Genomic DNA, 24,167 nt, shown 5'->3' with positions numbered 1-24,167 from the left:
TCGAAATAAAGAACCGTCGGAATAAAGAACCTCTTTTCAATTTTTTTCGGACTAGAGAACCTCTTTTAAAATTCGGACTAACGAATGCTATGAACACGTGTTCGGACTAGCGAACCTTCGGACTAAAGAACCTTCGGATTATAGAACCTTCGGATTATAGAGCAGTCCCTGGAAATATTCGTACTTTGGTGTTTTAGTTAATGTTATAGGTAATAGTACATTGCCTAGTTAACGTCGCTGTGTGAAAAATAACCGGCCAATATTAAAAGTACTCTTCTAAAATTCTAGACAATATAGTTTTGTAACATGTCCAAAATTTTAGCTAATTTAGGTGTTTGGAGAGGTCGCACTTTTGTGTTTTAGGAAGGATATGTAAACGACAGATAACACCAAAAATATGAAGAAATTATTTCCAAACCGTGTTAAGTCAAAAATCATTATGTTGCTCATTTTCAAGAATGTTGGTTTACAAAAGCAGGCCATTGTCTCATTTCGTGAACAAAGGTACACATGCCATTGTGTCCTTTCGTTTCCTTTATAATCGGTTACCCAACTGAAGCTATAATACCAGCTTTATTGCGATATCGCACATGAAAACAGACACTTGTGCACAGCCAGAGAAGATCCGATTTAATCAGTTGAGCTGTTTCAATGAGTGTTATCTTGGTTTAATAGCTTTTAATGGGGTTTAAGTCCTGCAAAGGTCGAGATGAATTCTACTGTAGACATGACTGCATCATGACGGACTTTTAGGGTGTTGATTTTTACCTAAATTCCTTCCCACAAGGTAATAGGCATATTCCATAACAATAGATACAGTTCAGAGGTTAACCCATCTCCTTTGTTATGTAATACGCATATGGTATTCTGGGAAGGAATTTCGGTACGAATTGACATCCGGTAGAGACACCATAAAGGTGCTTATTAACAAGTCAATACAGCTCATCATGCAGTTATTGTTAACTACATGTGTTCACACAACACAGAGGCACTCACAATAAGCAATTGACCCGTACTGGTAGCGCTGTGTTGTAGATATAGGAGATGAACTAGTTAGCGTCATACCGTAAAATTCCGTCTACAAGCATGCCTCTAAACGAGGTTTTTTGACACAAGAGACAAGAGGCAGACACTCTTAACAAAAACGTTATTTGGAGTTTGAACAACTATATTACTGATAAAGACGGCTGTACAAACATGTATATTTGTAAGACCAATCTATTGCAATGTTTTTGAGAAATGGTATTGGCCTTTCATATCTTTCGTTTAAAAAAAAACTCGTTTAGAGGCATATATGCTTCTAGACGGAATTCTACGGTATATCAAAAAGTATAAGAACTATGATTTATAGTACTTGCTCTATGTTTCAATGACTTATTCTGTTCAAAATATCTGAATTTTTAACCCGGTACAAGCTTTAATAACGGGGGACCATATATTTGTATGAGTAAGGAAACGGTACAAGCTTTAATAACGGGGGACCATATATTTGTATGAGTAAGGAAATCTACATCTTATCCAAACTCCCGTGTTAATCCAATGCACATTTGGCTTCACCGGGCCGCCCTCACTTGGTCGCATTTGGAAGATGGGTGCCACGAAACCGTAATAGGTACAAATTTAGTACTTTCTATCAATCAAGTATGGTTTATTCTCTAAATGTCAATCTTTAAATTATTATCCTTATAATAACGGGGGACCGCCTTGATAAGTAAATGATAGCAAACCAGTGAAAAATACCCAAAAACTCAGTCAGTGGAGCTCCGCCCGTACATGTCAATAGCATCATTATCGATTGGATTAGTCGACCGTAGCGGACAATTCGATCGCTCATTGGATTAATATTATCACGTGGTAAGAAATTTGCATTGGACAATCGATCACTATAATGGTTTAGTACTGCATATTTCGGTTTAATCTTCACTAAGCGGGTTTATGGCTGAAAAGTTCACGGTGAATTTGCCGAGGATCAGTCACATCTTCAATATAAAGAGTTTAGTTGCAAAAGCCCTTACATCCACCTCTGGATGAAATTGAGTTATTGGCCTGTAATTATAGTATGGGTACAAATGACATTTCGGTGGTTATTTGACCTTCATAACACTTCCCTTCCAGAGATATCGTATATTTTCCGTTTGGGAAATCTTAGGACATTTCCGTAAATCTGAACTTAAAATGTATATAAAATAATTTTGTTTTAATTTTTGATGTATAATAGTAGCTTTGAATGTTCTTTGCCTATTAAAACCAAGAGGAACTGTTTTTGAGTCACCATGTTTGAAAAAAATCATTTTAATTAACCAATGTTGTAGCTTCGGAAATATTCAAAAATGTCATTTTGTCGAATTTATAATTAAAAATTCATAATTACAAAAATAAATGAGATATTTAAATTTTTCTTTTTTATTATGAAAGCATTATTCAAGTTACATAAAGTAAAGTCTGCACAAAAAGTAACTCAGCTGTTACAAATACGCCTATAGCTTCAGAACTAATAATTACAATATTTCAACATAAAAAGAAGGATGATTTATTTACGCGCATATTTTTGATACCCCATTTGTCCAATTTTGCTCAATATATTGACAATACAGCAGTGTTTTGAAAGAAAAATACCGCAATTTAAAAGTTGCAGTTATTTGTATTGATTTGAAGTAAGCGCGAGGATAATGGCGGGCTTTGCGTGTTTACCAGATGCGTGTTTACAGTGCTGGCATTACAACCATTGATCGCTGTAAACTGCAATTTTTAAATTAGGGTATTTTTCTGTAAAAGCACTACTGTGTTGTTAATATTGAACGACATTTTGACGAATGGGGTATCAAAATGCGTGTAAATAAATCATCCTTCTCGCTATGTTGAAATATTGTGAAAACAATTATTAGTTATTATTCAATAGGCGTATTTATAACAGCTGGGTTACTTTTTGTGCAGATTTTAGTACAAAATATGGGCTCGAATTTGATTGCAAAGGTTGTTTAAGAAAAGTTGCAATTTATTTAGTTGTAAAAACCCTTACATCCACAAAAGGCGCGATATAAAAGAAATGATAAAATAAATAAGAGGCTTGAAAATTTGTTCCAAACCTGATCTTTTAGTTTCTATTCATCAACACTTTATTCAAAACCAAAATGAATCAAATCAAACAAATAATAATTGCACAACCAAAAACCGCTGCTTTTAAAAAAAAAAAAAAAAGTAGATGTAAGGGCTTTTGCATACATGCAACTAAGCCATTCATATATAAATTTATGATAAAGATAAAATCTTAGCTAGTACTGGAATAAATAACAGTTGAGCATAATTAATTTTATTAAACACGCCAATATATTATTTCAGGTGCAGTGTACGGCCTCCAATGTGCTGACTGTAAATCCACCTATGTTGGTGAGAGTGCCCTCCCTCTAAGAAATAGACTCAGGGAACACGAAAGACCTAGCTCTCCGGTTGGAGAGCACGCTATGAGAGCTAAGCACCGCATTGGTTAGGACAATGTCCGCGTGTTGGACCGCGAAAGTGACTGGTACCGTAGGGGAGTGCGCGAAGCCATTCACATCAAGAGGCGAGAATGCAACCTGAACAGGGACGAGGGCCGGCACATCCTCCCACTCAGCTTTGACAACATCATCAAGTCATGTGACCCGAGAAACACCAGCGGTCACGTGACGACCACAGAATAAACCAGTGGCTCCGAAGGCTTGTGGATGCAAGCCGCAGGCTACCACAGCTCTGAATATAATAGTCGTGAGACGTAAGTTAAAACCTGCTTATACAATATATTATTTGTTTTATCTAGAAACGTTGTTATGTTTTCAATATTCTCCTGCGAAGTCGTCAACATTGCCGACCGTTGTACGCAGTTTACTGCGAATACGATCCTTACTCCAGAAGAACATTTCTAATTCTCGTGTTCCCTCGTAAGCAAGCCGACCATGCGCCAACCTCCAGTTGTCAACGAATATCATTGTTCCCGGCATGCCCTTCACGGTGTAAATATTGTTGGGATCAGTAACGATTTGCCGGAATTGGCGCCACGCCGCGTACCATCGCTTAGCGTTAGGTGCAGGAAGAGTGAGGACAGATCGGTCATCATTTGAAGACCTGTATTGAATTATTAAATGTAAAATACATACCGTATGTTAAACAATGGTATATTTTATATTAATCGGTCCATAGAAGTGCGTGGTTTTGTTAAGTTAAGTAAACACGTGACGAAAGTAAGAGTTTGAAAGACTATCAGTGAGTGGAATTTAGAGATAGTTGACCCAAAAACCTAATGCTATACTAGGCAAGTATTGTCAAATCTGAAGGTGCAGGGCCATGTAGTTGGGAGTATTTATATTGATAATGTATAACCCTCGAACTACTGAGCCATATTTTGTAACATGCACTACGAATAGGGGAGTCGTTGTTGCAACTCCCTCCGTACTTTCAAATTATTATAAACGCCATCTGTCGTTATATTTGCTACCAATGAATACCATCCAGTGATACCAAAATAAGTACCAACATTCCCCACATAAAAACGCCGCTATGACGTCAAAATGTGAGGGAAATTCTGGCTATATACAAAAGTATAGGCAACATTACGAACATGCGATTTTCGCCGAATTTTCTCCTAAATATAAAAGTGAATAACTATTTCAACCCAGATAACAAGTAAAAAGTCAGTTGCTATTTGAATAATTTCACAACAGCGAAATGAAAAGCATGGATTTTACTGTAGAAACCAATGATCGTTCCTACCCCCGGGTAAGGAGCTGGGGTTAAATTTTATCGCAAAGGATGGATCTACGATTAGCTTAGGTCGTTAGAGCGTAAACACGCGCGATTTTGTGTGGTGGAAAAAAATAGGTAGGTTGGTACAATCCCCGCCCCCTCCCTTCATAGTTCTAGGGATGATTAACATTATGTAGGGTCTTACTTCCATTTATATTTGCATTATTTGTACTTATAATTAAGAAAATGTTGGCTGTGCAAATAACCTTATACAAACCTAATGATAACAGGATCTTGGTTAGGGTCACGAACATCAAAAACAGTGGTGACACTCCGTACAAATATTCCTTTCTCTATCTTGTGAAATGCTACTGGTAGAGTGGCGAGTGCCTCGTAATGCTCTGGATGCGATTCCCGTAGTATTCTGGCTGCTCTCAAAGCATCACTGAATATGGTTTCCCCTCCTACCTCAGACTGTTTAAGGTAATGCAGCGTCAAATAGCTGGAACATGAAAACAGTTTGGGAAATTAATTTTGTAAATCAAAAATAATAATTATTAATAAAATATCTTTTACTCCATTTACTTGTTTTCTATAGAACAAACACCACATGCTTATTCATTCAGTAGAAATGATCTTCTTTGTGTCATTTCCGGAAGAATTACAGCTACCCATTTGGTCTAAAATATAGAATGTATACTTGGGTCTGGCCGATTTCAAACATTCCTTTTGACGGGTTGTATCTCTAAACTTTATCCTTGACTATATATATATTTTCATCCCTCATGACTACCCAAAACATCGGTCTTAAGAGATCATTCAGAGATGCAAACAGCAGCAAATAGTTACCATTTTACACATTGAAGTATAGAGAACTGGGTTTTTTTGTTGTAAACCCATCAAATGTATAAGTTATCCCAATTAATGAGTAGCGTTTATTCATTTCACAAACAAATTCAACATGTTTAATGGGCCATGTGGTTCTTGAGTAGATATTTTCAAAATCAAGACAAAAAACTGTTGAACAGTCTGAAATATTTGGGAAGCTACTTAATCATTTGCCACCTGCACAGACACCCCAACCACCGTGTTTGTCCCACCCACCTCACTCTCACCAACTATAATTATACTCACCCTGGTGGGTCATAATGAGAGGGGAAGTCCGTATGGAATGGGAGATATCCATTTGAAAAGCCATGGTCATCCAGCTTCTTGGCTAATTCAGGAAAGAATTCAATCTCACCATATATGGTATCCTTCATTGGGGCATTTATTCGTTCACCTATTGCCTGTAATATAATATACCGGATATTAATCAACATTTTGCATTTCATCATCGTAATTGAAATCATTTCAGATACTTTCATTTATGATGCTTTCATTACAGCAACTTATGGATTTAAAAAAAACTTCACCTCAAGTTTGATATTATTGAAGACCGAATTAAAAAGACTAGTTTCACAGTTATTTGATGGCATGTAAAACAGAGTCATTTTTTAAGAACAATGATGGCGCTATTTATCTTAAATCTGGTTTGCATCAGGGGGGGCCGGCCAAGATTGGCTGAATTTTGACGTTGTCATTGGTTTTACACGTAAACACAAAAATGTCTCAAATTATTCCAAAACTGTACGTATGTTATTAAGCACTATTTTATCAGTCTAAATCCGTTGAGGTTCGCCAGTGAACCTCATTGTAAGTACTGTTTTTTGAATGTTTTGTATGAATAACGCACGGTATGTTTATGATATATACCTAAAATTTCCCCCATTGTGTATCGCGGTTCGCTTGGTCTAATGATAACGGGTCTCGCCTGCGGTGCATAGGGTCCCGAGATCGAGTCCCGCTCACTCCCGGCTATGATTTTTTTTTTCTTCACATTTATTTTGAATCCAAAAATATTTATTTTTATGTGAAAATTTATACATTCACTGAGAAATATATTTTGTGCATTTTTTTTCTGTAACGGGGCCAATAGAGCTAAAAACACAACTCAGCACGGGGCGTCCAATGTCCAGGCAGTGTTGCCGTCATATTGTCTGTTTTGTTTTATACGATATTGGCTGTTGCCACAGTGAATAATGTAGTCCACCATCGTCTGGTTTGCATCTTTACAAGGGGTAAACACTTGTATAGTGGTATTAGAACATCAGCAAAAGGACTTACAAATTACAAGGGAATGTTCAAAAAAAGATTTACAACTTATATTATTTGGCACATTTAAATTTAAAAATATAGGTAAATAGCGCCCTCAATTTTCACACAAATGAACAATTTATAGAATAAAATTTACCAAAAAAGAAGGAAAAGATGAATAATTTGATAAAGAAACGAAAGTATGTGGTAAAAATTGCTACAAATATATGTCTACATACAGTTTATTAGTGCGTTAGCTCTTGGTATTATTCAGGTCTAGAATTGAATATTATATATGTTTTGTTCAAAAAATTAATAAATGATTACATCAAACAACCGTGGTTTGCGTCTGATGTCAGGGCAAAGGCGTGGCGTGATTGGTTGTTGACCTGCGCAGTACGGCAATTTTAGTCTGGTTGACAGGACGTCATACGCAAACTAGTCTTCTTAATTCGGTCTTCAATTATAGTGGCGTAGACAGTATACCAATCAAATCGTGCTCGCTAACTTAATCTCGAAGAACACTTGTCCAGATGAAGCTTTGTTGTTGATGTGTTAATGAAAATCAGTGGTGTAATATGAAGAGCCATGACGATAACGCTAAAAGTAGATAACCCTTAGATCATCGTGGAGGTTTCCCATCTTTCTCAAAATGGAACGCAAAACGTCATACGTTTCTTCCAAAGCTAGATATGGATGGTTATTTACATTGTTCTAAAACAAATCCAGTAAAATAGGCGATGTTAACATACCTCAATGACGTTTCGTGCTGTATCACAGCACTTTCTCAAATTGAATGACCAGCTTTGACCTTAGACGTCTGTTACTTCCTGTTGGTAGCTGCCGTAGGTGGCGCTGTTAGTAGCTGATCATAAATGTGCGGAAGGAAGTAGTTTCCACAATCCCTGTTGAGAGTGTTAGCCTGCCCCCTCTTTCGTATCCAAATTGACTCCTTTATATGCCTTCTTTTTCTGTTGGTTTCAATGTCGTTTATCTTGGCTTCGTCCCAAACGATCACGTGATTGTCTTCAGCGACATGGTCCGTGAGAGCGGGTTTTCTAGGGGCGCTTTCAACCGATGTTTTTCTTTGTGCCCTGGTGTAGGGTTTTTCCGAAGCTGCGTCTGATTCAGATTTGTGCTCTTTCATTCTCGTACCAAAGAGAATGAAAAATGAAAAAACATATCAAAAACTGAAATCTGACCCAACATCTAAATATAAGGATAAGCTTCTTGTTATGTTAAAGAAATGGAAAAAGGAGGAAAAGATCACGGTTAGCGAGTACTGGAAACTGTACCCCACTGCAGAGAACACGCCGCGTATGTATTGTACACCTAAAATACATAAACCTGGTACCCCGTTACGACCTATTGTCGATTATTGTGGTTCCATCATGTACGAGACCTCAAAAGAACTGGCTCGTATTTTAGGTCCTTTGGTAGGTCAGACCCAACACCATGTAGTCAATTGAATATATGAATACAAAAGCCACCTAAGTCCATACTTTGGCCAAATTGAGTTAAGCATGGGAAATTGTTGCTATACATAGGCCTGTCATATGTATGAAAGAACAACTCAAATTCATTCTCTGTGTCTATTAAGCATGTGAAAAATAGCATGTATGAAAGAATCACCCAACTCCATGATTTGAGTCTTGTAACACATTGATTGAAATCCATTATGTATAAAAGTCCTCTTGTAACACATTCATTGCTAGAGAGTGACTTTTGAACAAAAAATGGGTTTAATAAAGGAAAGTGTGTGGTTTATATTACATGGCAGAATGCTTATCAACATTATACATACCTGTGTGCTTTATTTTGTATTATCTTACTAGTGGTAATCTCATTCTAACATTGTAGTCTTTGTATATGATTCAAAAAAACCACCTAAGTCCAAAATTTAAAATGAACCCCACGAAGTCCCTGAAATGCTAATCGTCATACCTAATACAGGTTAATCCACTCATTTGCACGTAAAACTTACCATATTGACCAGGTAAATCTAACTGAAGGAATTAAAATGATACACAGGTTTTTCTCTCAAAATCACTTCCTATGGACTTAGGTGGCTTTTGTATTCATGTATTCAATTCTAAAGACCTAGCGGAGGGTCTAGCGGAGATTCTATTTGATGAAGGAGAAGAGTTTATGTCTCACGATGTAGTTTCACTCTTCACCAACACCCCGGTCAGCGATTCTTTAAAGATCATTAGGAAGCGACTGGAAGATGACAACAGGCTGAATGAAAGGACTAAGCTTTCCATAGATGACATCATGGAAGTTCTCGAGTTTGCACTCACCACCACTTACTTTTCCTTCCGGGGCCAAATATATCAACAACGTTTTGGTACAGCTATGGGTTCGCCGGTCAGCCCGATTGTAGCGAACTTGTACATGGAGTGGCTTGAACAAGAAGCGCTCGTCACAGCCCCCCTTGACATAAAACCTAGGCTATGGAAACGTTACGTGGATGACGTGTTGGAAATTGTTAACAAAGGATCCGCAGAACCTCTCACAGAGCATCTAAATCAAATAGACAAAACCGGCAATATAAAGTTCACCTATGAAACGGAAGTAAACAAGCAAATTCCTTTTTTGGATACACTAATAGTCAAAAAACCCAACGGTTCAATCAAGCTCTTAGTTTACAGAAAAGCGACAAATACAGATCAATATCTGCATTTCCAATCGCACCACCCCCTACAACACAAACTCAGTGTAATCCGGACACTTATGGACAGGAAAGATAAAGAGGAGAAAGATAGAGAGTTGGAGGAAACGAGAATAAAGGAAGCGCTGTCTCGCTGTGGATACCCGGAGTGGGCATTTAAATCTGTTCAATAACCGAGCAAACCAGTAGTTAAAGATCAGTCGCAAACAAAAAGCCGCGGCTTTGTGTGTCTCCCATACAAACAGGGTCTTTCGGAAAAGACAAAGAGAATCTTTAAGAAGCACGGTTACCAAGCAAATTTCAAGCCACACAAAATACTCAGAAACCATCTAGTTCACCCCAAAGATAAACGGGACGTCAAAACTACAGCTGATTGTGTTTATGAAATCCCATGCTTAGGTTGCCCAAAATCTTACATCGGTGAAACTTCAAGACTCTTTGGTACGAGAATGAAAGAGCACAAATCTGAATCAGACGCAGCTTCGGAAAAACCCTACACCAGGACACAAAGAAAAAACATCGGTTGAAAGCGCCCTAGAAAATCCGCTCTCACGGACCATGTCGCTGAAGACAATCACGTGATCGGTTGGGACGAAGCCAAGATAAAAGACATTGAAACCAACAGAAAAAGAAGGCATATAAATGAGTCAATTTGGATACGAAAGAGGGGGCAGGCTAACACTCTCAACAGGGATTGTGGAAACTACTTCCTTCCGCACATTTATGATCAGCTACTAACAGCGCCACCTACGTCAGCTACCAACAGGAAGCAACAGACGTCTAAGGTCAAAGCTGGTCATTCAATTTGAGAAAGTGCTGAAGTATGTTAACATCGCCTATTTTACTGGATTTGTTTTAGAACAATGTAAATAATTTTCAATGGACAACCCTGATGAATCTATTTGCGGATTAGATATGGACGGGCTTGAGTGTGATAAGAATATTTTTGTATCAAGTGCAATATATTCGTGTATCACACGAAAATAACCAGACTGACTTGGTAACAAAATACTAATTTATCGGACAACTATGCAAACGCGAGATTTTAGAAGACTCTTCTAATGAGAAGTAGACTTACCCGCGTCACGGCTCTCGTTTTCGGAACACCGCTCATAAAGGCGATGCCAAACTTGTGGAGGTTTTGTAACAGACGTTCCACACCTTCTTCAGACTCCATGTATTTCTCAAATTCAACGGCAGGTGGCAGAGAAGCTTCTAGAGTGTGACGATCCCAGAATATTCTGTTCTTGTCTTCTTGACGTTGGGTACTTCGTCTGTAGGATTTACCCAGCCAATCTATCTGATAGGATGTGCTATGTCCATCGGGCCCTTAAAAATAAGGATCAATATCAATGTTGCATCATGGAAAAGTACACATTTCCGAAACTAATATTGCGCGAGCTGTGTGTACCCCGGTAGCTAATAACTGACTGCAAAAAGCGTCCAATGGCATCATGCATTGGCGAAGCCAGGGTTTAGTTCACAGAGGGTCAATGGGACAAAGAGTAGATAATGTGACTTTCATGAGAAGGGGGGAAATTTGACGAAAATTGTACAGTATAAATATATACTAAGGTGCGATTCATCCAAATCAAGATTTCAATATCTACGTCGGGGAGTAAGATTTATCATTAATTTTTGGTGGAAATAAAAGATAACTTAAGCATACAAAAACTCAATTTGCTCAAAATTCTCTCGATTCGTCACTCTGCCGAATTCATAACGAATGATTAGCCAAACACCCTGATAATTATGTTTTTCTATACGCTCTTAGGATTAGACGTATAAGATGAGCGATGAGGCTATAATACTTACAAGTGATTTGTAGTTCCCTCTTATCATCGGTGATAGACACTTGATCAGGAGCTATGTTGGGATCAATATCAATTGGATTAATCAAACGCTGCATATTGCTGCTTCTCAAACAAGCATCACACCTGTATCATGTACACAAGGAGACAAAACATGATAAATAAGATTAAGGCTAGTCAAATTAAGAAAAATAAGCGGTTAACTCACCACTAATTGCAACAGAACACATTTATCACCATTCATTTCAGAAACGCATCAAAAGTCCCCGAAAATCCAAGATGTGGAAGAGTGCTTAATTTGCATCAATACGAAATGACCGCTTATGCAGGGGTTAAATTTTAAAGTTGGTCAAATCTTTTAAAAACAAACCATACCAATGTATTGCTCTCATCATAAGGATTCGGAAAAAGTATAATAGTTTGACGTACCTCTGACATACAGTCCTCGAGTTATAGGCAAAAAGGTCAAAGGTCAAATTTTGGGGTCCACAGCCGTCTACAGTTTTAAAATACTCAAATTTTAATCAAACTGATATCATATTGTTCCTTTGGCAAAAATAAATCACATTGGGAAAAGTTGAATTACAGGATGTTTTGTTACATAGGTAACGTCACAAAATAAGTCAATGTCAACAGGGCTCAATGGATTTTGATCTTTTTTGCTGTGCTACCAAGGTAATAAACCATCAAAGATATGGCAAACTGTTCTTGCAAGTGGATTCATCTGAGACCATTTTTTATCAAAGTCAGATTATTCTTAAATTGTTTTCCTTTGTGGAAACTAGAGAAATACATTGGTATTGAAATTTCTCCCCCTGCATAAGCGTCTATTTTCTGAAATGAATGGTGATTAAATGGATTCTGTTGCAATTCGTGGTGGGTGATTTTATACTTTGACTGGACTAATTAAACAAGAATTGTCTTTAAAACAAGAACAAAGCGACAGATAAAGATCATATTTTTCAGTTTTACATTGACAAGACATGGAATGCTGGTAATTTATTTTGGCTTGGAATAACCATGTATATTCCAACAATCAAATATCGCGGAGCGCATCTCAAAATAATAATTTCAATATAATTATGGAGGCTTGGTTTATGATTGTAAGTGTATTTTATTAGTGCTCTCAGATTATGACAAGCTCAGCAATATTTTTATACTACAGTAAAACTAAGCTGACTCATATGTTTATTTATTTTACAAAAACTTACATGTAGTAGTAAATCTATAATACCTCTCAACATATGCTGGGAGCCTTGCTTTTAAGAGAATTTTATTTAGCAATAAGTAGTCGCTACAATCTGAACTGATCCACTCTGACCATAGACATTTGACTAGAGCGGGCATTTAATTATTTCACAAGGTTTCCTTCACTATCAATTGCTTTGACCAAACTTGGACATTTTGAAAATTGAAATATTTCTTACAGTTGTTTTATCATCTCATGGAGGTCAAGGGGTGAAGGGGTAGGTGAAACTAACGTATGGATTCAATAAGTGTTCAGGATGAGTGAAAAGGGGTATAAACGTTTAATAAAAATAAAAAATTAAATAATAGCGACAAGGCACATATCCACTCAAGAGTGCTCATGGCACTAAAACAAACACAAAAACATAACAATAGACAAAGAAAACTAGAAGTAAATTAAGGAAAATAACTTTAGAATATTACAGAATGCCTTTGACATAAGATGAATTTTAACAATTTTTTAAACACAGTTACATTTTAGCAGTTCTAATATATGGAGCTGCAATTTATTGCAAATAATCTGTCACCCCATGTGCGGTTGGATTTTTTTCTTTTTGAAGTTGCATGTTTCCAGATCGAAGCGTACGGGTGGGAACATAATACATCATTGGAAAGGAATTCAGATAAATATGACGAGCAATACCGTAAAACCTCGTCTACAAGCATATAGAGCGCTTATGATGAAAGCTATTATGGAGTTTGAGCAAATAAATTACAGATCCGAGCATATACAAACAAGTACTATTGTAAGACCAATCTCTTGTATTGGCATATTCACGCTTGTTTCGTATTAATTTAGCTTTCATCAGAAACACTATATATGCTTGTAGACGAGGTTTTACGGTATATATATGCGATATATGTATATATTGAAACACTTAAAAAGTACATTTTTATATGAGCTATATAAACAATACTACCACAATAATAATTAATAAGTATTAGCTTTGAGATACACACATATATATACTACTACTTTATATCGAATTTTCTTCAAAAATAGTGCGCAACTATATAATAATAAATAGGAGCGATCAAGAAGTAAAAGATGCTAATACAAGTTCATTCTATTTTTTACACAAATTTATTATGTCTCCTACAACATTGTTTCGAGGAGGTTTTTACACCTCCTCTCACCGACCAACTATATTATCTATGGGACAAACTGTACGTGACTTAATTATGTTGCAACAACTTTTAACATTACCGTATATAGACAAATATTTAACTTGACACATTGGTTTTGTTTCAACCGAAACTTGAGGCACAACATAAACTGCTCGTGACTACAGATATTGCGAAACAATTCTGGGAAAATAACTAGCCATTTCCTAACATTGATTCAAGTTATCCGTCCGGGTTATACGTCATGCTCAAAAAAATGAACAAATATTGAAACACTTGCAAAGTACATTTTTATATGAGCTATGTAAACAATACTACCACAATAATAATTATTAGAGCTTTGAGATGAACATTGGTTTTTATTTGGTGTTATTTTTCTGAAGACAAATAAAAAACAATTTAGTTTAGGTGGATACGTGCAGCATATTTGATGACAGGATCTGTCACAATCACGCGATTCTGGTGTTTACAGAATACCAAATATAGAGAATAATGAGATGCCATTAGCCAAATAATGTGAATATTCATGATTAGCCATCCAATCACGTACTGAGATAATGACGTAAATAATTTTTGTTTGCCTGATCACCGTATAACCATCAATGATAACAGCGTATATTTTGGCTCATTATGCTTTGGCTATATATATTTATAAATACGCACGTGACCGTGGGCACGACATGCCAAGACCAGCAGGCGTGACCAAATCCTCATGCCTTGACCACTTACAGAAAAGATATCATCAAATTTAAGTATTAATTGAATATTAATTGAAATTATGACACCTGTTGGGATTCCGAACCGGTATTCCGAATATGTAATATGTTATCAAAAACAATATTTTGAAAGTATTTGCCGACGGAAAAAATATTCAACGACGGAAAAGTTCACAATAAAACCACAAAGTTGTACAAAATAGACAATTCTGCTGCACAGCAGTCTCATGTTGTTCCGCCTTTAGTATTAAGAAGGTCACTTCGAGGCTTACTCTCTACAAGCTGCTATGGCAGCGCGGAGGTGGTCACGTGCGTATTTATAAAAGCGTATTTATAAATATAGACAAGTTTGATCAACACTGGCCCTCAGTTTTTTCATACTCGCTCACCCGTTTCTAAAGTTTGAGTGAATCTCATTAAATTTGGTGCTCTACCAATTTGATATTATACGAATGTTTTGTTCAAATAGTCATGCTTTCAATGTGAATATGAACAACCGGCAACTTTTGATTTGCCTTCAGATTGATACACAGTGGTTGAATTATAAGAAACTTAACACTGATTCCTGAAATTGGATATATATAGCTATTACTCGGGGAGCTAGAGGCACGTCCTGTGCATCCCCCAGGACTAAACCAAACCAACCTTTTTAGGTTCCTGAGATGACCCCAAAACACAATCAGGATGTTCCCAAAAATATAAACTGGCCCCAAGTGGGTTTTTCCAAGATAGCGTCCAAAATGACCCCCCAAATGCAGGTAATCACTATAAATGACCATATATGAATACTATTCCTGAATCAAACTAACGTACTGTATTTGCGCCTAAACCCTTCCCTGGAAAACTGTCCTACATGTATCTTGTTACGTTTATATTCCGTTTCCTTTGGTATCAATAAATTGATGCCCATTGTGTTTGTTCTAGTTCAAGTTCACGCTGCATAACTCTAATGCTTATTTAAAAAATACCTTATTATGCCATTTTTCACCTCGATGTGATAGTGCGCATTTCTTTGGGCGCAGCTTCAAATCGCTAACGTTCGCTCGAAGCGCCGCATGAATGCGCGAGTGAAACAGTTGCTTCAAGGCGTTGACGTCATTGCCACACCAAGGTGAAAAATTGTATAGTGATAATTATTCTAATTATATTCTTATTTGAGTATAATATTGTTCATGTATTATCGTTTCTATTTAATATAAATAATAGGGATCTAAGAATTTACCCTTGGGTACACCATAATTTATATTCTATAATTTAAACTTTAAAATTAACATAATCATTATCATTTACAATTTTACCAAATGTTCGCGTAATATCATCGTAAGAACAACTTGTTGTTTCTAAGAATATTTTCCACGATTGGTTACACGATTAAGATTATTTCAAATAATAAATATATTAACCAAGCGGCTCGTTTATTTTATTTTTTTGAATGCATTTTTTTTTTTCATTTTTTGAACCTATAGCTAGACCTTGATGAAAGAGTACACCTGCTTCACCAATGCCAAGTTAACGATTAAAAAATGTTAATCAGAATGCAAGAACGGATAAAATCTCTGCAAAGTTGAACAAAATGCACACAGGTGCCTACAATTTCATAAAATTGCAATCTCTATAAAAATGTTAATCAGAAAAGAAAACGTTATTTAGAACGGTATGTTTTCTTTAAAATGTGAATCCCTTTAATTGACCTGTCATTATTTTTACTTAGATACTGTTTGATGAAAAATACACACCTTGTCCACTAATGCCAAGTGAACGATTAAAAAATGTTAAATAAAAATGCAATGAAGGAATGCAAACTCTGCAAAGTTGCCTACAATTTCAAAAAATTACAATCTCTGTAAAATGTTACAGAATGCAAAAAAGGAATGAAAACTCTGCACAGTTGCCTACAATTTCATAAAATTACAATATCCATAATCAGAATGAAAACTCTGCACAGTTGCCTACAATTTCATAATATTACAATAAGCATAATCAGAATGAAAACTCTGCAAAGTTGCCTACTATTTCATAAAATTACAATCTCTGTAAAATGTTAATCAAAAAATAAAATCTTTGGGTTTTTTTAGAAAGATAAATTTTCATTAAAAATTTCAATCCATTTAATTGTAATTTTTGTATCTCTATCGCGAAGTACACAGCTGATATCGAGTTAGATCAAGGCAGTGGTGTAGCAGGACTTTCTTCAGAGTTGGCTGCCGCGGCAAAGGGCGGCAAGGCCAATTACTTTCTAGCAGGCAAATTTTGACGAAAATTGTCAAAATCGGCTATATACATGCAGTAAGTACAAAAAAGCCTGAATATCAGGGTGGTCAGCATTCTACAGTATACGCCACTAAATAAATGTCATACAGGAAATTCGAACTTGGCATTCGTTTCAATACCTTCGGTTAAAAAGATATATTGATGAGGAAATGTAATATGGATAGTTCATAATAGCTATATCTGTCGAGAAAATATGATTGAATCATCTGAGAGCTTACCTGCAATGATCCCGTAGCCAGATGTAGTTGAATTCCATTCGTTCAGTATCAACTCTCATTTCCAAGCTATCGTCATTTAATTTGATATCATAATCAAGTGTGTCGCCGCGACTTTTTTAAAATTTTCCACTGACATATATTCATCAACAGGGGGCGCTATCACTAAGGGATTTCTCCGTCGCACAAATTGGCGCCAAATGCGTATATCGGCTAAAAATTGTGTGTCCTTTCATCAGTTAGCTGTCAATAAATTTGATGCAAGTCCCAAAATATTTTTTATTCCGATGAAAAAAGGGTTACTTGATCGTACTAATTTAGTTAAAATCAACAAAAACAGTAGTAGATACGTGTAAATATTTTCCCAATGGTTCATGTGAAGCCCTGTGGTAGCGGTTATAACAAAAAAACGAAAATTGAAAGTTTGAAATTATTGTTTGAACGATCATGCCCGTAGTAGTTCATTCAACCATTTAAAAAAATGGACTCGATGTTTTTCTCTAATATTACTTCAGATAGTTTTTCAAATGTAATGTAAATCGATAGTCAGGTTTTCTTACCTGCTCTTCTAATTTTTTAAGCTATGAAAATCACAAAAATGATTTTCTCGCTATTTTCTGCACGAAAACGCGAAACATTTCAGTTGAAGACTGTCCGAAATCGACGATATTGCACCGGCCGCGCCGAACCTTCGCTGGGACTAGTACACTGATTTACATGCACCAAAATGATAAGCCGTACTAAATCTCTTTTTTTTTATCATATTTATTATTTAATGCCGTATTATAATATTTTTTTTTTTAATTGAATTAATTTTACTTTATAAAGTTTGTCTCGTGGTCATTGAAGATTGTAAATATTGAAGTTTATAATGTTTAATACGGGGTCACCCTTCGAATGAAGGTCAACGTTCAAAAGTTCAACACATCAGCTTGGCGTGCGGAATTTTTACATGAAACGGTATTGTATGCTTCCTATAATGTTGTAAAGTATCTTTTTTTACGAGGTTAACATTGAGAAACAGAGGAAATGTTTGATGTCATGCATACATATGACGGCGGATGACGTGCGGGATGTATGTCCAGACTGACAGTGACTGAATAGCGCAACAACGCAACGCATGCATTATGATAGTAACATGTGTGCACCGTGCATGCATGCATGGCAGTACATGAGTAGTATTGATTATGCATGTAAGTGTAAGCTTTTACTCATGTCCAGCATTGTTTGGCATTCATTCTCAATTTCTCACGATCATGGACATGATGCCATTTGATGGGTCCATGCCTGCACCTGGCATCATGCCAGGTCAGGGCCATGTAGTTGTACTCAGTCTCAGACTCTCAGATTCAGTACTGACTACTCAGTCTAGTACTGTAGGTAACCCAGGCAAACCTTAACACATTTGCTAGTCAGTCAAATTCGCCGACAATGTCAATGCAAATTTACATAGAAATTTAAAACAACTGGCGAAGAAGGAAACCTACATAAATATGTTTTCTATACTTCACTTGACCCAAATATATGATTTTTTATGGTGATAAGTCACTTTCGCACATGGAATGTGAGAGGGATTTGGATAACAGTTCCATTAAAAAAGCTGCTATCATAATGAGACTAAGATCTAGAAACACCCCCGAAATGCCGATTTGGGGAATTTTGCTAGCTGAAACTTTTTGATGAAAGTCAATCTTTGACAAGATGTAACTTTGCTACGGAAAGTGCTATGAAAAAATGGTTTTCAGTTTTGGCTTTGTTTACTCAGTCAAGGGCTTTAATTTGATATATAAAATGATGCAGTTTGATGGCAAATTTGAATTCACCTAGCATACCTATCTACTGTATTGCCTTGGGCTTGGCCATTACATTGTAGGCCTATAGCCAAAATAATAAATTCTCGATCATGAGAGGATGTACCTTCTGCGTCAGCGTAGGGGGGGGGGGCAAAATTGACACAATTTTGTGCAAAATTGCCGTAAAAGTGGAAATTTATGATAATTTGGGTTGTTTCCCTCAAAAGTGGGAGGGGGGCGCAAAAGAAAAAATATGGGGGGCAAATGCCCCGTAGCGCCGCCACTGTAATTATTTTAGGCATTGCTTGAAGGCGGTCCAGCGTGCAAAGCTTGTGAAAATTACTGCGGGCCTGCCGATATGCAGGGCCTATTACACAATATCATCAAAGTCACTAGACAACAATAATAGGGAAAACTTGTTCACGAAAGGCTTCATGGACGGGCCGTAATTCACAAATTTTACACGCTATTAAATAGTGACAAAATGGTCCACCAAATCGCTTCAAGTAGATTTACATTTCTCAAAATTTCCAACTTCCAACTAGACACCCCCTGCATAGTGCATAAGCGAGTGGCCATTTTCGCTTCTGCTTTCAACATTTGCCAATTTATGTTTAAAACAATTCATAGGCCTACAACAATAGGGAAAACTTGTTCACGAACGGCTTCATGCCCTGTCATTTCTTGAATTTTCGGCCTTTTCAATCTGAAATTTTACACACTAATAGTGACAAAATGGTCCACCAAATCGTTTCAATTAGGTCTTCATTTTGCAAAAGTTTCTGACTCTGAGGGGGAACATCCCCACCCCATAAGCGTGACACGATGCCCGCTTCGTGCACATTTTTACATTTACCATTTTTTAAATCATAACTCAAAATGCAAAATCGGAATCAACTTAAATTTTGGGAATAATATTTTTCATGGATATATATATCCTGAAGAATGTCATAAAATTAAGATGATGTTAGGATCATGAAATACTCCTTTAAGTGTTTCAAGTGTGTACTCTCAACTCAAGCTTAAAATACAAAAAATTGTGCATTTACAACTTGGGTGTAACACTGTTGACTGTACAACATTCTTAAACCATTTTATAAAAAGGGATCAAAGAAAATCCACCCTTTAATAGGGGATCCATGAATTTTGATGTCTGAGGTTCCAACCTTTCACTGGTTTCACTTCAAAATATAGCAGGGTCAGAAATTCAGTGAGAATCCATTCTCGCAAAGATTCTCGTCAACAAAATTGCAAGAATCTTAAATGGATTCTGGTAATGCAATTAATCATGAACAAAGTTATATGGCAAGAATCCATGTATTCTTCCAAAATTCCACTGAGAGAATTCAAAAGGATTCTCCCACTTGGTTGCGAATTTCTGACCCTGAAATAGTGGAAGTGCCCATGGAAAAAATATTGACCTACCGACCCTCCACATTTTTTACTCTTAGGGCAAACAAATGTTTTTGGCCTTACAAAGTATTATAATGTGACTACATGAATATTTTAATAAATAGTTTAATATTGTGTATGTTTCTTCCAGATGTATAAATCAGAGACTGACCATACAATTGAGTGAAATGTAAGTAGGCTACATACATTGTACAGTATAACAGCAACAAGCAAAAGACATTCTGTAGTTGACAAGTATGTCACTTGAACCCTGAAATGGTAAGGGAGTGTTCAGAAATACCTTGGTGGGGGTAGAAAATATGTAGGGGGTCATACACTTTTAGAGTTCTAAAGGGTGGGTTATGAAGTTTTGGGTGTATGAAAAGGGGCAATTTTTTACTATTGAAAGGGGGGGGTAGTGGTGTAAAAACTAAATACGGTACCAAAATTAATCCTGAAGCAAAAAACCAAAAAAAAAAAAAAAACCAAAACAGCCTAAAACAGGGATTGCCATTTGAGGAGAGCGAGAGCAATTGCTCTCTACTGCTCTCCTTAAGAATACTATACCCCTGCCCAATTTTGTGCCTATTTTTTTGCATTTTTCTCAAAAATTATAGCGCATTGGTGACAAGTAAGATATGTATATTATAGGGGCAAGGACTACAACTACTGGACTGAAAATTTTATTTCAGCACAGACAACAGTTGTGGAGTTACATTCAAAAATGAGGGAAAGCCAATATTTGATCAATAAATCAATAACTACTTGCTTTGAGTTGCTGAATTTTCAGTACAGTAGTTGAAGTCCTTGCCCCTATAATATACATATCTTACTTGTCACCAATGTGAGCACTATAATTTTGAGAAAAATGCAAAATGGGCACAAATTGGGCAGGGGTGTAGTACTCTTAAATCTGATATAGGAGAGTGATTTTAGCTCTCCTTAGTTGACCATTCTCTCCTTACATTCTATTATAAATGCTCTAAACAGCTTTCCTTGAACTTGAAGGCTCCAGAAGAGCTATTTCATGCTCTCCTGCAAATTCCAAAAGACAGTCCCTGCTAATATTGACATTTTTTTTTTTTTTATGTCCCATTAAAAATGGAACAAGTACATGGCAGGTAAGGGTATGTAATTTGTATACTTTGATGAATATTGTAGTAATAACCATAATATAATATTTGTGTGTGTTTTCTTCTAGATGCAATTTGTGTGTGTTTCTTCCTGATGTATTAAAAGAGAATGGCCATACAATGGAGTGAAATGTAAGTACAGTAACAGTACTAGTAGTGCAGCTCCTCTCACTTCCATTTTAATTAATTTCATATACACTCTGATAAACATGATAAAGGTCATGTTCACATATAAATTATTTACCGGTACCAAAGTTAATCCAGGTTGAAAAAATTCTGTTCTCATGAAGAAAATTGACCCTGGTTGATTATTTTGGCTAAACCTACTAAAAATTGCAGGCGTGTACATATTCTGCCATTGACTATAACATGCTTGCAGCCTAATTATGCTCATTTTTGTCCTCCACATATTTGTGGGGCTTATGTTATCATCCAGATGGTTGCCCGATTGTTTCTTTGTTTGTTTGGCTGTTTGGCTGCCTGGCTGTCCGGGGCGGAAGCAAATTCATTAATCCACTGTGCAGCTCCAATGCAATAACTGATCAACTTCAAACTTAGTACAGTGATTAGATATGGTGGCCTGATTTGCTGTGCATACAGAAACAATAGAAAGAGAGTGATAATGGTAGTGTTTACTTCCAGTAATGTGGGTCAAACCGTGAATTTCTGTTGTAACCTGTTCTTTCCGAGGTTGGAAAAAAATGACCTGGGTCAATTTTTTTGAGGTTTTTTTCTGTTCCCACTAATTATCAACCCGGGTCTAACCGGGACTCATGGCAAATCGGGGTTCACCGCTCAGTCTGACACACCGCTAGTCCGACAACACAAATTCCCTATACTTAGAGGTGTGTCAGTCCGAAAATGAAAAGCACGGCGCTAGTCCGAAAAAGCATGCGCTAGTCCGAAAATGAAAACCACTGCAACAGTCCGACACATCGCTAGTTCGAATCTGAAATCACATTTTTCAGTCCCACACACCGCTAGTCCGAATCCGAAATCCCGGGTCCGAAATACATTGCGCTTGTCCGAATTTGGAAAACACTTCTTTAGTCCAACACTGCGCTTGTCCGAAACTGAAAACCATGGCGCTAGTCCGAAACTGAAAACTACAGCGCTAGTCAGAATCTGATAAACACTGCGCTAGTCCGAATATCAGACTAGCGCAGTGTTTCCCCAATTCAAATTCGGACTAGCGCGATGGTTTTCAAATTCGGACTAGCGCAATGGTTTTCAGTTTCGGACTAGCGCAGTGTATTTTAGATTCGGACTAGCGGTGTGTCGGACTGGTGCAGTGCATTTCAGATTTGGACTACATGTAGCGTGTGTTGGACTAACACCCTGTACCGGGCAAATTAGGCATGATAGTGTGAACACTCCCAAATAAATACTGTAGACCGTATCATTTTGTCTACCCAATTGCAAAATGAGTAAACTAATTTGATCATGCAAGCTTGTAAGTTTGGTTCATTATGCAAAATGTCAGCATATTGTATTTGATTTTTTTTATAGGAAGAAGCTATCAGTGATCTTACAGCTCACCCATATGACACCAACAGCTTGTTCACCAGACTAGTGATCGCCTGCCATTTTTTTAATAGGAAGAAGCTATCAATGATCTTACAGCTCACCCATATGACACCAACAGCTTGTTCACCAGACGAGTTTTCACTTGCCATTTGTGTTAGGTGCTCAGCGGGTGGTGATGTAACTCCTCCTGTGATGTGATGCAAGTAGTGTGGGCCTTGATCATGTTTTCAACTTGGAAGCCAGTGCAGAGCATGTTCTTGCATCTGACCCATAACTCTCTGTAGGTGTACTCATTAAGAATCTTGGAACTTCAGCTACTTTTAGTCAAATGAAACATTTTCATTACATGCAGAACAGTAGATTACATGTGTGATGGAACTGCTGTGTGAGCTAGACAGGTTGTGATTAGGTTTTTGCAAATTAGACAAGTATTGTAGATGAATAATTTCTTCATCAGTTGTTTTATAATATGTAGCTAACTCTATACCGGAAACATCATCCCCATTTGAAATTGACAATTTTATTGAAAATGGCCTAAATTTGGCCAAATTTGATGTTATTTTGAAAGTTTTGACACTTGAGCTTAACTTGTTTCTCAGTCATGTCAGTGGTGGATGCTGTAGCTACATCCCTGGCCACGGCCACTGACTAAGAATTGGCATTGCAATGTGTGACATGTAAAGAAGCACAAACAATTTGCTGTATAAGTAGTCATGTAACCAGTGGTGTAACTAGCAGGGGGAAGGAGCCACACCATGCGATACACCTTTGTTTCAGATTGAAAAAAAAAAAAAAAAAAGGACCGATATGTCATTGTACAAGCAATACAATAAAAAAGTCCACATAGCCCCTGAATGAAAAGTATATCATTATCTTTGTAATCACTCAAAAAGCATTTTGTGTGAAATTTTTTACATCAGAACTAAGTGCTATATGTAAAGTCTATGGGGGTGACTATTAGAATTGGACGGCAATATTGAAAAACCTCATTTTGGGCCATTTTAGATACTAAAATGACCAAAAAGAGAATAACACTTAGTTCGGATTAATTAAATACATTTCATTCGGGGCTACTTAAGTATACAAAAAAAATCCTATACCTTAATGGTTATGGAACAAAGGTGCCTGATTTGAACCCTTGCATTTAGTCCACTTTTGTACCATATGTCACTAGTTTAGCTTCAATATGCCAAAAATGATTGCGCGCTTTGCGCACATTTTTACCATAAACTTGTCGCAAAAAGTATTTGAATTCACTATACTTCAAGACAATTTTTCCAATTCCACCCCCTCCCATGTAAAAAGAAATCTGCACCACTGTTCGGGGACACATTCCAAGCAGATCCCAAGACTCCTCAGAACCCCCTTCCTGTGTCACCCAGTGCGATGATGGTGTTGATGCGCTTATAA

The 24,167-nt window shown here is 36.8% G+C and overlaps 1 protein-coding gene and 1 long non-coding RNA gene across 2 annotated transcripts; one reads left to right on the top strand and one right to left on the bottom strand.

Annotated features, from left to right (window-relative positions):
* Window positions 1-2,558: 2,558 nt before the first annotated feature.
* Window positions 2,559-17,016, bottom strand: LOC140171263 (trimethyllysine dioxygenase, mitochondrial-like). The gene is made up of 6 exons (XM_072194493.1): window positions 16,916-17,016; window positions 11,342-11,463; window positions 10,605-10,855; window positions 5,854-6,008; window positions 4,997-5,221; window positions 2,559-4,101 (listed from the first exon to the last, which is right to left on the bottom strand). Exons 1-6 carry the CDS (start codon window positions 16,972-16,974, stop codon window positions 3,813-3,815), a joined length of 1,101 nt encoding a protein of 366 aa, XP_072050594.1. The 5' UTR covers window positions 16,975-17,016; the 3' UTR covers window positions 2,559-3,812.
* Window positions 17,017-17,797: 781 nt separating this feature from the next.
* On the top strand, window positions 17,798-23,493 carry LOC140172130 (uncharacterized). The gene is made up of 4 exons (XR_011861673.1): window positions 17,798-17,872; window positions 20,249-20,287; window positions 21,299-21,362; window positions 22,740-23,493. It is a non-coding gene; the product is annotated as an uncharacterized lncRNA (long non-coding RNA).
* The last annotated feature ends 674 nt before the right edge of the window (window positions 23,494-24,167 follow it).

This window comes from Amphiura filiformis, chromosome 15, assembly GCF_039555335.1.
Source record: "Amphiura filiformis chromosome 15, Afil_fr2py, whole genome shotgun sequence".
Taxonomy (NCBI): Eukaryota; Metazoa; Echinodermata; class Ophiuroidea; order Amphilepidida; family Amphiuridae; genus Amphiura; species Amphiura filiformis.
Note: the sequence above shows the minus strand (reverse complement) of the source record. Positions and strands in the feature narration are given on the sequence as shown.